The sequence below is a fragment of the Heloderma suspectum genome, chromosome 1 (assembly GCF_057233095.1).
Source record: "Heloderma suspectum isolate Gila_16-S chromosome 1, 16-S_ref, whole genome shotgun sequence".
Classification (NCBI taxonomy): Eukaryota; Metazoa; Chordata; class Lepidosauria; order Squamata; family Helodermatidae; genus Heloderma; species Heloderma suspectum.
The window spans coordinates 160,852,087-160,867,165 of NC_139458.1; the positions used below are offsets into that span (position 1 = coordinate 160,852,087).

At 45.5% G+C, this 15,079-nt stretch overlaps 2 protein-coding genes across 3 annotated transcripts in view; both read right to left on the reverse strand.

Annotated features, from left to right (window-relative positions):
• Nucleotides 1–8,105, reverse strand: part of LYPD1 (LY6/PLAUR domain containing 1) — a 43,114-nt gene extending 35,009 nt beyond the window's left edge. The window contains exons 1-2 of one of the 2 annotated variants that reach the window (XM_084808713.1): nt 7,712–8,105; nt 5,564–5,701 (exon numbers count right to left, since the gene is read on the reverse strand). In XM_084808713.1, coding sequence (XP_084664839.1) covers nt 5,564–5,701; nt 7,712–7,763 — 190 coding nt within the window. In that variant the 5' untranslated portion in view covers nt 7,764–8,105. Of the gene's footprint in view, nt 1–5,563; nt 5,702–6,032; nt 6,176–7,711 lie in introns of those variants that run through there. The other variant, XM_084808714.1, reaches the window with a different exon arrangement.
• Nucleotides 8,106–12,073: 3,968 nt separating this feature from the next.
• Nucleotides 12,074–15,079, reverse strand: part of NCKAP5 (NCK associated protein 5) — a 904,891-nt gene continuing 901,885 nt past the window's right edge. The window contains exon 22 of the mRNA XM_084808715.1: nt 12,074–13,525. Within this exon, the coding sequence (XP_084664841.1) occupies nt 13,244–13,525 (282 nt within the window). The 3' untranslated portion in view covers nt 12,074–13,243. The remainder of the gene's footprint in view (nt 13,526–15,079) is intronic.

Consider the following 15,079-nt stretch of genomic DNA (forward strand, 5'->3'; position numbering starts at 1 on the left):
GCTATGATCAACATTTGGCCGTAGAGAGAAGCGTAAAACAGCCACTGATCTGCAGAAGGAACATCCTGGTTCATTTTGAACCTCTCCTTTTCTTTTGGTCCCAGGAAGCCAGGTGTGAGTGCACACAACACATTTGAAATGGCAGTCTTACTGAGCTTATTGCAGGTTCAGCTACTGCTGATAGCTATCCCTCTCTGGGGACCCTCCCACCCATTTCAGCAGCAAGACAGCAGCACACCGACTCCCCCAAAAGTAAGTAAGTTCAGCATTTCAGCCCAAATTTATTTACCCATTGAGTTATTTCTATGCCATACAATAATAATCTGAAGGCAAGAAGAGGGGTGCACGCATACAGTACCTGATAGTAAGTCTTACTGAACACAGTGGGACTGTGAAGCACACACACACATGATTGTGGTGCCAGGCTGCCATCCCTTACTTAGGTGTAAAACCCACTGAACACAGCAGTGCTTGCTTCTGAGTAGACATGCATAGGGTCGTGTTATTAATAAACAGCAGAGGGTAGCCATGTTAGCCCATTGCAGCAAAAACAACAAGGAGTCTTGTGACACCTCACTGTTTACAATCTCCCTTCCCCACCCCCAAACACATACAGATGCCATATGCACCTGAAACTCCCCATAATAACCCATACATCTGATGAAGAAGGTTAAGAGTACCCCAAAACGTATACCAAAATACATTTCTTAGCCTTTGAAGTGCCAGAATACTCTTTGTTGCATCTGCTGTTAATAACATTTCTTTTGGTTAAAGATGGAGGCATATAGTTGTGGCATATGAGAAGCAAGAGGATGTACGTCAAATGTTTAATATGAGTTGTAATAGTAGGTGTCAGTCTTAGGGCTCCCTCCCCAGGGTCTATCGAAGATAAATTTCCAATTGGGGTACTGCATACATTTTGTCACTAGTGCATATGCATGTAAGTGAATACACAAAAGCAGCACGCAATGCACAGCTGGCCATTTTACACGCGAGGAAGGCTTATTATGTTCATTGTTCAAGTGGGAGGCAGGGCCGGATCAAGGCCATGATGGGCCCTGGGTCTAGCTGTCTGTAATGGGCCTCCTACTCTGCCCCTAATACTAAACTCACACGTGACATTTGTGTGCGCAGTCAACAATGTAAACAATATAACGCAAAACATTTTTACTACATATTTTAGTGGAACTAGTCTTCCATACCTTCCTGGAAGCAAAAGATTAATATCTCTTCCATGGCTGAGAACTCAAATACAAACACAAGCACCCCCTTTTACTGCATACAGCACACAGAAACAGAAAACATGAACACACACTGAAGCGCTCTCTCTCTCTCTCTCTCTCTCTCACACACACTCACCCCCCCCCCTTCATTCAGACATAACAGTTAAATAGGACAGATGGATGGACACACATGCAACATTTGGCTGCCTGAGGAGGGCCAGCAAATTATTCCCGCTTCCCACTGGATGACTTTGGGCCAGTCACTTCCTTTCAGCCTAACTTACCTCACAGGATTGTTGTGAGAATAAAAATGAGATCACTAGTTTTGATTAGTAAAAAAACGGTTCAGACAAATTCATGAAAAATAGCTATATTCAGATCTATCAGCCACAATAGCTAAAAGATAGTGGGACTCTAACAACACAGAAAGGCCCTTACTTCATGTCCTGCTTTTGAGCTTTGAAGCAGCTTCTTGGCTACTCTGTGGATGTTGTATTAGATGATACGGTTCCAACCTAGCCAAGGCCATTATTACGTTTTAGGTAATCACAAACATTAATAAATGGGTATGGCTTTGCATAAACATATGGTTTGGGTTTTTTCTGGATTCAGCTAAAAAAAAGAAGAATCTAATACCTGAGTTTTCAAGTAAGGAGAATTCTGCTTTAAAGGATACCTGGGCTGGGGGGATGGCTTTTAGTGTGTTTCTTCCATTATTTTATCTGTGTAAAAGTTTTACCATAGGCTGTGTAGCTGTCAAAATTCAACTTAATGAATACTAATGAAGGAAGTAAGAGAGTAACATTGTCATTGGCATGTAAATGATATACCACAATATGTAAGTAAGTAATCTTATCTATTGCAAAAGAGACAATTAGATGAACGTATCCTGCAAGTAGTAGTTCCCTGGATCAATCATGTTACTAATTTAGACCATAAACTTGGTCTCAGTATGCTGCATTTCACTTTTTAGGCTGTACACTGGCAGAAAAATAATTTCCTTAAGGACAGAAATTGTTTATAAAAAATAAATTTGAGTCTTTTGACCCTACTTAGTTAAATTGTGTGTGTGTGTGTACGCACACGCACACACATGAGCTCACACATGTGCAATTACAGGATTGCACATTATTTTAACAGCGTTCCGTGCATTTCGGTGTTCAGTCATGCCGGCCACATGACCACGGAAGCGTCTTCGGACAGCGCTGGCTCTTCGGCTTAGAAACAGGGATGAGCACCGCACCCTAGAGTCAGACACGACTGGTTGGGGACACCTTTACCTTTTACATTATTTTATTTTATATATTGGGTAAAAATATTCTATCTCAGTGGCTCTCTTATTAAATGAAAATCAATATCTGAAGCCTTTAGTGCTAAACAAGAGTAAAGGTAAACTGAATTATAAAATGGTCTGTTGAACAAATGCTGAACTGTGAGCAAAAATGTGAGAATATGACATTTTATTTTGCACACATTTTTTAAGCATCAGTTACCAAATTCAATACAAGCTGAACTAAAGCACACTAATACTGCAATCCTATACATGTCAACTCAAATAAAAGTCCCATGGAGTTCAGTGGGACTTACTCCTAGGTAAGTATGTATAGGATTGCAGTCCAGTGTATATCGTCTTAGTATGTAGTAGTGCCTCTGAAATCTATAGGCTACTGCAGAGAAACATGTTTGAGCCCTGCACCGTTTCACATTACCCTGTGATCTAATTAAGCCCATGTTTTGGATTTAGCTACTCATAACCCTGTCTTAATCACATGTATAAGGAAGCAAGTCCTATTTAGGTAAATGGAATTTTCTTCAAGTAAGAATGTTGAATATTGAAACCTTTAGCCCATTGATTTCAATGGGACTAAACTGGCTTAAAATCAAAGTGCATTGGAGTTTTCTGTTGGTTGATTATAGACTGGGTTGCCTTTGATGTGGATAACAATATACTTTTAATGGAAATATCATCAATCATTGAATAGCTATGTTAAATGTGAGAATGTATACCCTTTATTTTAAAACTCCCACTCTAAAGTGAGAAATGTCTCTACACTTATACAATGATGGTAGTCCACAAGATGTTATATATATGCATGGCCCAACAGGCAAAAGGAAAGTTCTGATGTTAAGTCAGAATACTACTGTTATACCCTGGTGCAAAATGCACAGGTTGAAAAAAAAGCATTAAAAATGTTCCTTTTTTATGGAAGCTATTACTATTCAATTTCTCTAGAATGGGGAAGGCACATGTATTTCATTCTAAAAGTTTTAAGATAGAATTAGAATGGTTCTTACTTTGAACTTCACATAGTCATGGTAGCTTAATCAATCAGTTTGAAAATCCAGTTGTAAATCTGATTTTAAAAAAAACCTCCGAAGAATCCATCACTTAAAAATCTAGGCATCCAAAAAGGTTTAAGCAAGCCAATCCAAGATAAAGGAGTTCTGCTGGCACACATTTTTCTGCCTCACTAACCTTCAGCTTAAAAGATTACTGATGTGGTTACTGGGAGGCTGTTAAAGTTCAAATTGTAAGTTAAAATAAAAATGTTATGGTTATCAGAAGCAATACTAGGAACAGTAGAACTAAGGAAAGCTTTTTAATATTTCTATTGGGATTGGTTTGCAAATGATTTTAATAGCCTTTCATTTCATCCATTAAAGCCTTTTAAAAACAAAAAACAGAATACATCTGCCTTGTATCTCAGTGAGAGAGCCTTTAAAACTGCATTTCAGATACCTGGCAAAATTGCTTATAGGTTCCAAAAGTACACCAGAGGGGCATAATTACCTTAAATTTCCATCCAGCAGGAGGATTTCTGGATAGTATGAGGATTAAGAGGTAATATTTGCTCTGAAAGCGTGCATGCTGAACTCGAGGGCTTTTCCCCACATTTTTAGAGAGTAGCCTCCCACCCAGTTCTTCAGAACTGTTCAGGTCTATACTAGTGCATTTAAGAAGGTTAGTGTTTGTGTATCTAAGATTCCTGCCTCGAGTCAATAATGCACTCCCAATTTACTGAACTGATAACTCCCTTTCACTTTCATAGGCTTTAAAAAGGAAACACACTATGAACAGCAAATATAAATTATGTGGGCTTATAATGGTTATAGTTACGTCCTTTATCACAAGAAAATTTCATATCTATTACAACTGATCATTTGTTTATTACTGCAGATATTTTAAGCTTTAAAAATTGTATATCCTGAGATTATATTTATGTCTTTCATTGTCACACATTCCAATGTCATTGATATGCACACTAAAGCATTCCAAGAGCAACAGGCATGATAACATGTTGATCTCCTTGGCAAATATATTCTACCCTTCCACAATAGATGTTTTTCCTCCAAGGTCAGGACTATGGAGTATTCCCTATGTATACTATTAACTTGCTTTGATATTGTCTCAGTTTCACCTCTGTGGGTTCAAAAATTAAGATACCATTTCAGGAGTCAGTGCTTGTCTGTGGGCTTCTATGTATATGAGCACATGGCTATAATTAGTAATAAGAGCAAATGCCTTCCAACCAGCCAAACAGTTTCTTCCAGGTTTATCACGTCACCCAAAACCTGTCTGACATAAATACAATACTAAACGCAGTCATGGGAGTGTTGCGGGCCTTGGTATCTATGTTGTTGTTTTTAAAAATACAGTCCTTCCATGTTACACCACATCATTTGGTGTGCAGAACGTCAGTTGATATCATCAATATTTTTAGTCAACAAATTGTCAACTATTTTTTCATAATTATGTCCTTGACATGAACTCTGTTACATAAGAAATAGATAAATCTTCTAGGAACCATATACACAATTCCAAAGCTAGTTTTCTGATCTCTAGCACATTCTATGCAATTCAATCACATTTCTCAATCTTATTTAAATGACTGAAGCCTCAGAACTCCATGTTATTCTCTGTCACGATCAACCACTGGGGTGTATGAATTGCTAGAGTAAATAAAGGGAGCTACTAATTCACTACATTTCCATCTAACTCAGGGGAGAAGACCTGTGTAATTAACTGTAATGAGATTAAATGAACTTGTTATTAATTTACCAGTATTCTAAAGAGGCCTGAGACTTCTGATGCTGTTTTATTGTAGTTTTGTTAATTTCTTTTAAGTAAGCTTCAGCATTTTCAATTTAAAGTGAAATTATCAACCTTGTGATGTACAGTAGAGTAGATGAATGGCACACTATACATTCAAATCAAATTAAAGTAGTTACAGAGATACACTTCAATTACCCGAAGAGCTGAATTAGATTGGACAGAAAATGCAAAGGGAAGAGCAGATGGACAGTCCATAATGAGAGAGAATGGGTGTAATTCACCTTACCTGAACTTTTTTCCATTACTTCCTTCTGACACATATCTTGAACATTCACAGTGCAATTCACTATGAACTCCGGGGATGAGCAGTCATTGTTTAGCTGAAATTCCTCACACTGATAACACTGTATTTGCAAAGCAAAGCCTAGAATAGAGAGAATTTTTGTTTAGCATGTGTTAAAAATGCTATACATATTTACATGGGAATAAACCACGCTGAACTTAATGGGAATAACTTCTGAGTAAACAAGCATAAGGCCATGGTGTAAGGAAATAATTAGGAAGCAAGTTCCATTGACTCAGTAGCACTTCTGATTAAATATGCTTAGGACTATGCTATCTGTTAAGTTTCCCTTTCTTCTTCTTCTTCCTCTTCTATACTGCGGTTTCTCCGCGCGCGCGCGCACACACACACACATATATATATATATATGTGTGTGTGTGTGTGTGTGTGTGTGTGTTTAAAAGCCACACACCTTGATCCTGCATTTGGTTCTGGCCCTAGCACATTTAGTTAAGACCATAATGCTGACTGCGTACAACAGCAGAACTCTAAACATGGGCAAAACTCTTCATCTGCTATTTTTGCTCCCAAGTTTTCAAACCTCCTAGCTGCAACAGCGAAAACTGCATCCAGCAGGGGGCAGAGTGAGCCATAATGAACAGTAACAAAATTGATCTGTTTTGCTCACCAACACGTCCTCTCTCCTTTCCTTAAGAGTTCCTTAAAAGCACTACGCTTTTAAAAAGCAAACAAACGATGTTTGGGGAGGAAGTAACGCTCCTAATAGATGCGCTCCAGAGCTTTCCTGTGCCAAAGGGTTTACTTAACTACTAATTAATTGCAAATGATTTAATTACTATTTTGCCATGCACAATTACAGCTGAAAAGCATCCTCAGCTCCCCTCTTTTATCATGTAAACGAGGTTCTTCTGGAAGTTAGAGCGAGGGCCAGGGAGTTTACCGTATTTACTGTTTGTCGGAGCTGTGCCTGAGCAGTGCACAGCAGGGATCGCTGGGGCGTGGCGGCGGCGTACTCCCTGTTAATCCATCTTCGAGGGCACCCGCTTAGGAGTGGCTCCCCCTGAACAGGAAAGGAGGATCGGCTCGTGCTTAAGAGGTGCGGTTTGGATCGAAACAGTTGCCTCGGTAGCCCGCGGGGAGCTGGCTTTGGTGCTGAGTCGGAGCTGCTAACGGGAAATCGCGCTGAGCCTTGGCTCGGCTAGTTACCAGCAAGGTATTATTGTTCTTAGCCGTCGAAGGTTGCCCGAGCAAGTTCCCCTCCCCACCAAATTTGCTTAGCCAGATTTCTCCCCAGTTCAGTTCACGAAAGGGGGGGGGGAGGGCGAGAAGAGATTTCTGGTCTATTTTAGTAAGACGACTGCATAAAAGCTACCGAAGGATGATGCCACCCACGGAGAACGAATGCCCCCTTGACGTAGCTTGTAGTTGCGAGGGATCTACAAACTACTCCCCGCTCAATGCATTTCGCGGGGGGGGGGGAGTCCTCTGCCGCGGGGATTGCGAACAGGCAGCTGCTCGGAAACGTGAACCGGCGTCCCCTCTCCCTCCCCGAGCCTCTGGATCGCAAAAGGAGGGACCTGGGACTGGCGGAGGGCGGGAGCGGGGGTGCACTGCTGCAGTCCGGCTGCGAAGCCTCACTGCGCGGGTCTGTCGGTGGGACGTAGTAGGAGCTCCGGGCTGGTTTCCCGCGGGCGAGCACCTGGTTCCTCGCGGGCTGGCCCACATGCATTCCGAGCCACCAGGGGCTGCTGAGGCGATCCCGAGCGGAGCTTTCCTCGGCAAGCTGCATCCCCCCCGAGCGCGGGGACGGGGAGATGGTAGGACAGGACAGCGCCTCGCTCCGCGAGGCGGCACCAACCGCCGGGCGCGGAGTCAGTCGAGCTGCGCCCAGCGGCTCAAACGCGCAGGCGAGGCTGCGAGCAGCGAGAGCAGCGTCCGCCGCTGCTTTGCTGGCACGGCGCTGGGAGCGGGAGAGGGGGCGCCCGCAGCAGCGGCGGCCGCCGTTGAATGGGAGGCGCGAACTTTGCGGAGCGGCTACGCGGAGCCCTGGACCTGCGGGGGCCCGCGCCGAGGCCGGGCGAGGGGTGGGGCGCGCCGCGGTCTGGGGCAGGCTTCGCGCCGCGCTCTTACCTGGCGCCAGCAGCAACCCCCAGAAAGTTGTCGCCACGGCGAGGAGCCACATCCTCTTGGCGCCGTCGGAGGGCGGCGGCGCTGGGCGAGGGGCGCGGGTCTCAGCAGCAGCAGCCGGGAGCCGCCGGGGGAGCCGCGCGCTTCTGCCTTGCCGGACTGGCGCTGCTGCAGCCTCTGCGGAGAGGCGCTCCGGGGGCACCAGGCGACGCCCGCGTCCGCATCGCCAGCCTAGCCCGGCGCCCTTCCTCCCGCCTCGACTCCCTCCAGCCTCGCCGGAGTTGAGAGACTGAAACCACCGCGGAAGGCGCCGAGCCAAGAAAAAGCGAGCGAAGGGAGCGCGGGGCGGGGCGGGGCGAGAGAGGCCCCACGAGCAGCCCCCTCCCCTCCCCTGCCCTCCCCTAGGCCCACGTGATCGCCCTCCCCCCTTCCTGGGGTGGCGGGGAGAAAGTTTAGGAAGGCAGGCAGAATCTTGACGATCCAGGGGAGGGGGGAGCGCCTCTCGCGACACCTGCGCCCCCGCAGCGGAGGGGCGGGAGCCAGGCCGCTCACCCTTCGCCCCGGCCCCCCGCTCCCTTTTCCACTTGCTGAAGTGACTCTGTACATTCGCAGCGGCAGACCCCAGGCTGATTTCGATGGGTGTGGAGGAAGCACGACACCAATCTAACACCCGGCAGTACAATAGCTCCACGGAGCACCAACTTTAAACATCTGGTTTGGTTACTCCTTTGCTCCGCTATACAGCCTCTCTCACACACGCGCTCGCGCACGCAGCCTTGCTCCCTTCCTCCCTCTCTCGCTCTTTCCGTCATACGCGTTCTCTCCCCATCTTAGGATGGTATGTGGATGAGACTCCCCCCCCCCCCGCCTCGATATAAGGGGCAGTTTCCTAAACACCCTTTAAAAAGCAGGGAATACTATAGTCGAGGTGACTTAGAGTGGATTAGTTACCTGCTACAATCAATCCATCAATCACTTCCAAGTGATTTTGCAATTCGAGTGGTTAATGGTGGCTTTCCTCCCCCACCCGCCACACTTTTGTGGGTGACAGGAGGATTTTGGTTGTGTGAATGAGTACATCAGTTGAGCACAGAAGTGAATACACGCGCAGTACTTCCTGCTACACGCAGCCCGCTAGAATGTATTCTTGAAGAAATGAGGTGTTGGTTCATACACTGACCCGCAAACTGTAGGACAGCCCTCTATTTCCCAGGCCCACCCTAAACTGTTAACGTGCGTGCAGAAAGCGGGGTGTGTGTTCGGAGCCCCCCATCTGGCCCATACGCTGCGCTTTGTTGTCTGGTTAAAACAGGCAAAAGTGCCCTTTTACCTACCTGGAGTCTTTCACAGAGAAGCCAGGCGCAGTATTTCTATTCTAAGCCTCGCAGAACTGGAAACCAGCACCGTTCCCTGGTCAAAAGCTGGTGGAACTGCCCTCCTGGAGGCTCAGGGAGGAAGGAGGAAGGAACTCTGCTGAGAGCGGCATAGGCAGTCCTTCCATAGATACATATAACAGGGACACCAAATAGGCTGCGATCTTACTCTATACGGCATGATTGCTTATGATCGATCATTTGTTCCTGACCCCAACGAGCAGGAACTGCATGGCTAGATCATTTTCTCGAAGGTGCGGGCGGGGGGAGAGTAACCAACCCGGATCAGAAAGCAGTTTTGAGGTTAGTGAGAAAGGTGTGTGTGTTTAGGATAATAGTTCGGGGCATCACCTAGGGAGATGATTGACAACTCCAACGTAGGCACACCAAACCACTCTCGCCCCCTGCTCTTCATTACAGAGATGTGCGTTCAACCCAGACAAACGGGGTTAAATTCCAGCTTGGTGTTTACGTGCTCTTGTCTTTCCAGGTAGCTTTTGGCAGCATTTGAGGCAGCAGCTTGTTGAAATGCAGAGAAGGTAAAGGATGCTACCGCGAGAGGGCTAGAGAAGGGGGATGCTTGGAGTAGCGGGCAGGCAGACCTGCTGTGATTATTGAGGCAGCATAAATATGCAGGACACTGAGTCAAAGGAATCCTTCCTAATCAAAGGAAGACCGGAGTTTTAATGCTTCCAAGAGAAAGAGCCAACTTTCCCCCAAGTTTTTCTCTACAACCTTGAGGGCTAGAAACATGTTTTTTTTTTTTTTTTTTTAAGAATGTATGGGGGGGGGGGAGATTCGCGAGCTGCCATATCGTGTCCTAGACTGCTACATTTGCCCATGGGCCCTGTGTCCTTCCCTGTTGTAGGCAGAAATCTGAACTGTTGCGCATGGTTAATTGCTTAGTGTGGTTACGAATCAGGAAGTCTCCAGTTCCAATCCGGCCTTTGCCATGAATTCACTCGGTGGCCCTAGGCAAGCCGCTCTCTCCGCCTCAGTTCCCACTCTCCAATGTGTAGTATACGCACCTGTTAATAGCGTGCAGAATTCTTTGGGGTGCCTAGAAGGGTTCGCCTTCGCTGGGTTCCCAGCTGGTATTCTCGGTCTACTTGTGTTTAAAGTGCAGTAACGGCTATATCTGTGTGTAAAAGGAGCGCGTGGGGCGCTCTCGTATGACCGTCGCGTGCCGGGCAGTCTCTTTTCTAATGCGTTACTTAAGCATTACAGACAGTTGTCACGCCGATGAGGCAGGGAATCCCGCGTGTGCCGGCGAGTGCGCGCCTAAAATTGTTGCTGTGATGGGGGCATGGGCAGCTGGAGAGGAAACGCGTGCAGGGGGGGAGGAGGCGCCGGCAACACACCTGTGTGAGCGCAGACTCACGCGGAGAAGGGAATACTGGCGCTTCTGAGGCGGGGATGGGTGAGGCGTTAGCCCGCCAGGGCGCAGCCCGGCAGTTTCCGACGCTGGGCTTAATGGCTTTAGGGGGGGCGGGGAGGTCGCTAGATGGCCACGTGCATTGCTCTCCTCAGTGCAAAACGCGGTAAACCAGCCTCGCCGCTTTGGGGCTGGTCTCGTTCCGTCGAGCGGGGCCGGGACTTCTGCCCCGGTGGCGCCACTGTCCCACGGACGCAGGCGCAACGCGGGTGGGAAGGGCGCGTGTTCAGGCCCACGCCGCGCTGGCGCCCCCGACACGCTCTCCTCGTCTCGGCTGTCTCGGGGGCAAGTGAAGGAGGCGGTTTGCGTAGGACGGCGCTCCCGCCCCGCTCGCGGTCTTGAGGCGCAGCGCAGGCAGCACAAGGCAGGCAGCGCCTCGCTTTCACCCGTAGCACCGCAGGGCTCGCTGAGCCGGGGCGTTCGCGCGTCCCGGGGCGCCGCTCACTTCTCGTCAGCGTGAAGGCGTCCGGGGCCGGAGCGGGAGCAGAAGCAGCTTCGCCGACGCGCCGTGAGAAACCTGCCACGCTCCCTCGACAACCGGCCCCCCTCGCTCGCCGCTGTGCTCGAGCGGCGCCCCAGCTCACGGCGCCCCCCCTTACGCACGAGCCAATCGCCAGGCGGGGGGCGGTATTTGTGCGTTGCTGACTCCCGGGAAGGCGCGCGGGCTGCAGCGCCGTCGCCTCTTCCAGCCCGAGAAAATGAGCGCGGGAACCGCCTGCCAGGCAATGAAGTGCGGGGCGGCTGTATCCTGTAGAGCAGTCTACACTCGACGCCGGTATGGCAGCACTGGCGGGACTGCTCACGCAGGCGCTGGGTTGGTCCTGGAGAGGAGGGGCGGGCGGGCAAGAGCACTTTGTATCCGTCAGGCGCTTCAAAGAGGATGCCGAATCGGGGCGTCGTCATTGTGGCCCAATGGCGATGGAGAAGAACATGCCCAGCCATGTTTCGTTTGACAGAAAGACCTCTTCTTCAAGATTAGCATGTGCCTTCGAAGGGGTGCGTGTCTTATTTTGTAACGGCTCAGGCCACCATTCCACTTCTCCCTTGCCTACAGTTCTTCGTGGAGTTCCATTTTGTTGCTGGTGTCCTGCACCTTGCACAAGATTATGCGCCTTGTGTTGAAAGCTGCTCCATTACAACAATCCATATGGCCAACCCTGATGGCTTTTCCCAGGCTCATCTTTCTGAGACCTTACCTTGCTTTTTATCTTTCGCCATCTTGTCTCAAAAGGGAGAGCAGGCGCTAGAGAGATTTGAATTAAGCTTAAATTACTTTTTAGTTGCCATGTAGCAAATTCTTTTGACTGATTTTGTTTCCTACCTGCACATTTATTAGTCAGGGAGCATGCGAGGTTCCTTGGTTTGAGAAAGAAAATGGCTGGAGAATTATCCCCCATACTTTTCTTGTAGTTTTTTCTCTTTCTGTGGAAAGAGAAAAAACTACATTTATTTCCTGACACTTTATTATATTTTGGTCAAACCAGAAAGATAGATCTTAGCAATCCATTTCCAGCTAGCTTTTGTCTAAACAAAATTAACCCATTGTTGAATGTCTGTTGATATGTATGTATTTCATTGTTTTGATATCCAGATGTGATATGACTTTTATTCAGACAAATTCCAAAAGAAATTTCATGATGGTAAGAGACAATGAAATTCCACCCTGACGGTATATCCAAAACATCATGAAATGTAACATTGCACAAAAGTATTAACAATGTAACACTGATAGTACAACATCATACTGGGGGAAAATGAACAGGCATATTCTACAAACATAGTAAAAGGGCTAAAAGTATCCCAAATATAGCTAGCTTACAGACTGCTGTACAAAAGTTGTTATAAATACTCCACATCTAGAAAAAATACACTCCACCTTTGAAATAGACTTTTCCTTACATATAAACAGTGTTTGTAGGAAACTCGCCCCCCCCACATTTGTTTTGCTAGCACCATTTTTTTCCTTTAAAAATTTTTAAAATGTAGATTACAAATCTAAATTGCATTTTATTTCATGATTCCCAGATTAACGGAGTTAAGATGAAATGAGATTGACATTAAATCAACACAACAGATATTAATGATAGAAAGCTACAGATAAACAGGAAGTTGAATCTCTTGAAAGTTTTGACCAAATAATAGTAACAGAAATATCTGAGTTCATAGAGAAACTTTGTTTCAAAATTGCACTAATATATTAAAAATGTATGTTGTACAATGTGGTCCAAGGAAATTTGTTATAGACGATTTGGCAAGCTCAAATTTGCATTAAAGCAGTGCTTCTACATACAGTTTAAGACTAGAATGTTTATAAATCTTTATTTTACAAAAAAGATCACTAACTTTGTTAATATTAACATCAGTGTTTAAAGTTAGTAACCTGCGAATTCAGGAGCATGGCACCAATTAGTATTTATTGCTGTCATGTTTTCTACAAATATAATTTTTTTCCCGCCCACCCCAGCCTGAAGAACATTTTTTTACAACTTCTGTACAAGTATTCATAAAAGTGCAAAATTAAGACTTTTAAAAAGTAATGTGTTGTAGGTGTTGAACTTTCAGCCTTTCTATTATAATGCAGTTTCCTCCCTCTTTATTGCTCTATATGACTATATATGGAGATACCCTATTATGAGTCTTGCCAACTTGAATATTTTCAACTGCTTTTATTTATTTAGGTCTTCTGTTCCTTAAGTGCTTCACTCTGCTCGCCACTTTAGAGTGGCTTTATACATCATTTGAGCCTTGGCTTGCACAGGACGAGAAGCTATCATATAAAGAATCACTCAAGGATTCTAAGTGGTCTATACCATGCCTATCAGAACTATTTAGAGAAACTTCTTCATTCTTCCCATTTTCTTCTTCTTGCCCTTCAATCTTGCTCAGACCGTTCTTTTCTTTTTCCAATAAAATGCTTCTGCTGCTATTAAATTTATTGAGAGACTCCAGGGAAATTTTAGATAACCTCTTCTCAGAATCTTCCTTTGTTTCCTCAGGTTGCTTCAATTTCTGTAACAATTCAAGAGAGGCAGGAATTAGAAACACAGCTCTTACAAAAACAAAAATTGTTATCCCAATTGTAAATAGTCAATTACTGCCTGTCCAACATTCACAGCAGAAAAAGGAATGGATTGTTAAATACTTTTGGACTTAATCCTCCATTATAATTAAATGCAATAATAAAGTCCATTTTGGGATAAATCATAGCTTTAATGATTTTGCCCAGACAAATAAGACTCAATTTATAAAATAGTTAAGTGCCATTTACATTTTAAGCAGCTGATTTTGGAATTTGTATGTGTAAAGTATCTCCACGGGCTCCAGAGTAATTTGCATATTCCATTCTTCTTCAGGAATTATTATTTAAGGACAACTGGATACTCCTCAAAGAAACTGACTCAATTGTTTATTTCATGTGGACGCCACTGCACCTCTGTCCTGTTCAGGTGGCCACAATTACAGTGATAGTATAGGATATAACACAGAAGGAAATAGATATGGTTAAGTCCTACTAAAACCATTGAGATATTTGCATACAGATATCCCATTCAAGTCCCATTGATTTTAATGATTCTTAAGTGTCTCCTGAAATGAAGCTCTACTATTTTGGTAGAACCAAATTTTCAACACCAGATCTTCCTGACGGCATTTGAAGTGCCTCACCTTACTTTCATCCTTTGTGTGACTACAGAACATGGAGGGAGCAATCCTATGGCCGCTAGACAGTGGCTAGATGGCCATAGGATATGTCATTTTCCAGGAACCGACCTTGGAGCCTGTGCTCCGAGGTCGGTTCCCAGAGAACTGGCCTCCCCCCACTTCCGTGCTGCCTTGGAGGCAGCGCGGAACAGCCCCATCCTCCACGCTCACAAGAGGAGCATGGAGCGGCCGGAAAGGGGCATGGCTGGGGGCATTCTGGGGCAGGGAAAGCATAACAGCATGTACAACACATCCTATGTGTCGTACAGCAGCCTCCTTCCCTGCTCCATGCTCCCGCGGCCAGACAGCTGCAATTGGCTGTCTAGCCAAAAATGCAGGGCAGGAGGAGTGAGGAGACAACGATCCCCTCCATGCTTCTCCTGCCCTGCTTTGGATAGGCGCTCACCTCTGAGTTTGGAGGCGGCTGCCTATCTTGATAGGATTGCACCCTTAATAGTGCAAACTAGAAACAAAAATACTCTACTGGTTTAAGTGGGAAATAACGTAATATCTAATGTTTACACATAGATGGAATGAAGCAGCATATCTCCAGCCACTGTCAGCGGAAAGGAAATGACTTCTGCTATCCAACTAATGTATAGTTTAATGTATCTGTTTTAATAAGCTGTGTATTTAGAACTTTAGTAAAGAACCTGGAATCTGGGGAGAAAATAACCCAATCTTTATCACATGTATTTACTTAAAAAAAAAAAAAAAGATTCTGTATAATGCAGACATTAATGAAATTTGCTAGAAAATAACGTCACATTTTGCATGAACCTATTGATTTTCATGAACACAACATCTAATAGAAATGAGAGCAACAGGGGAGGAAATTACACTGAAATGGTCCAATCCCCTCAG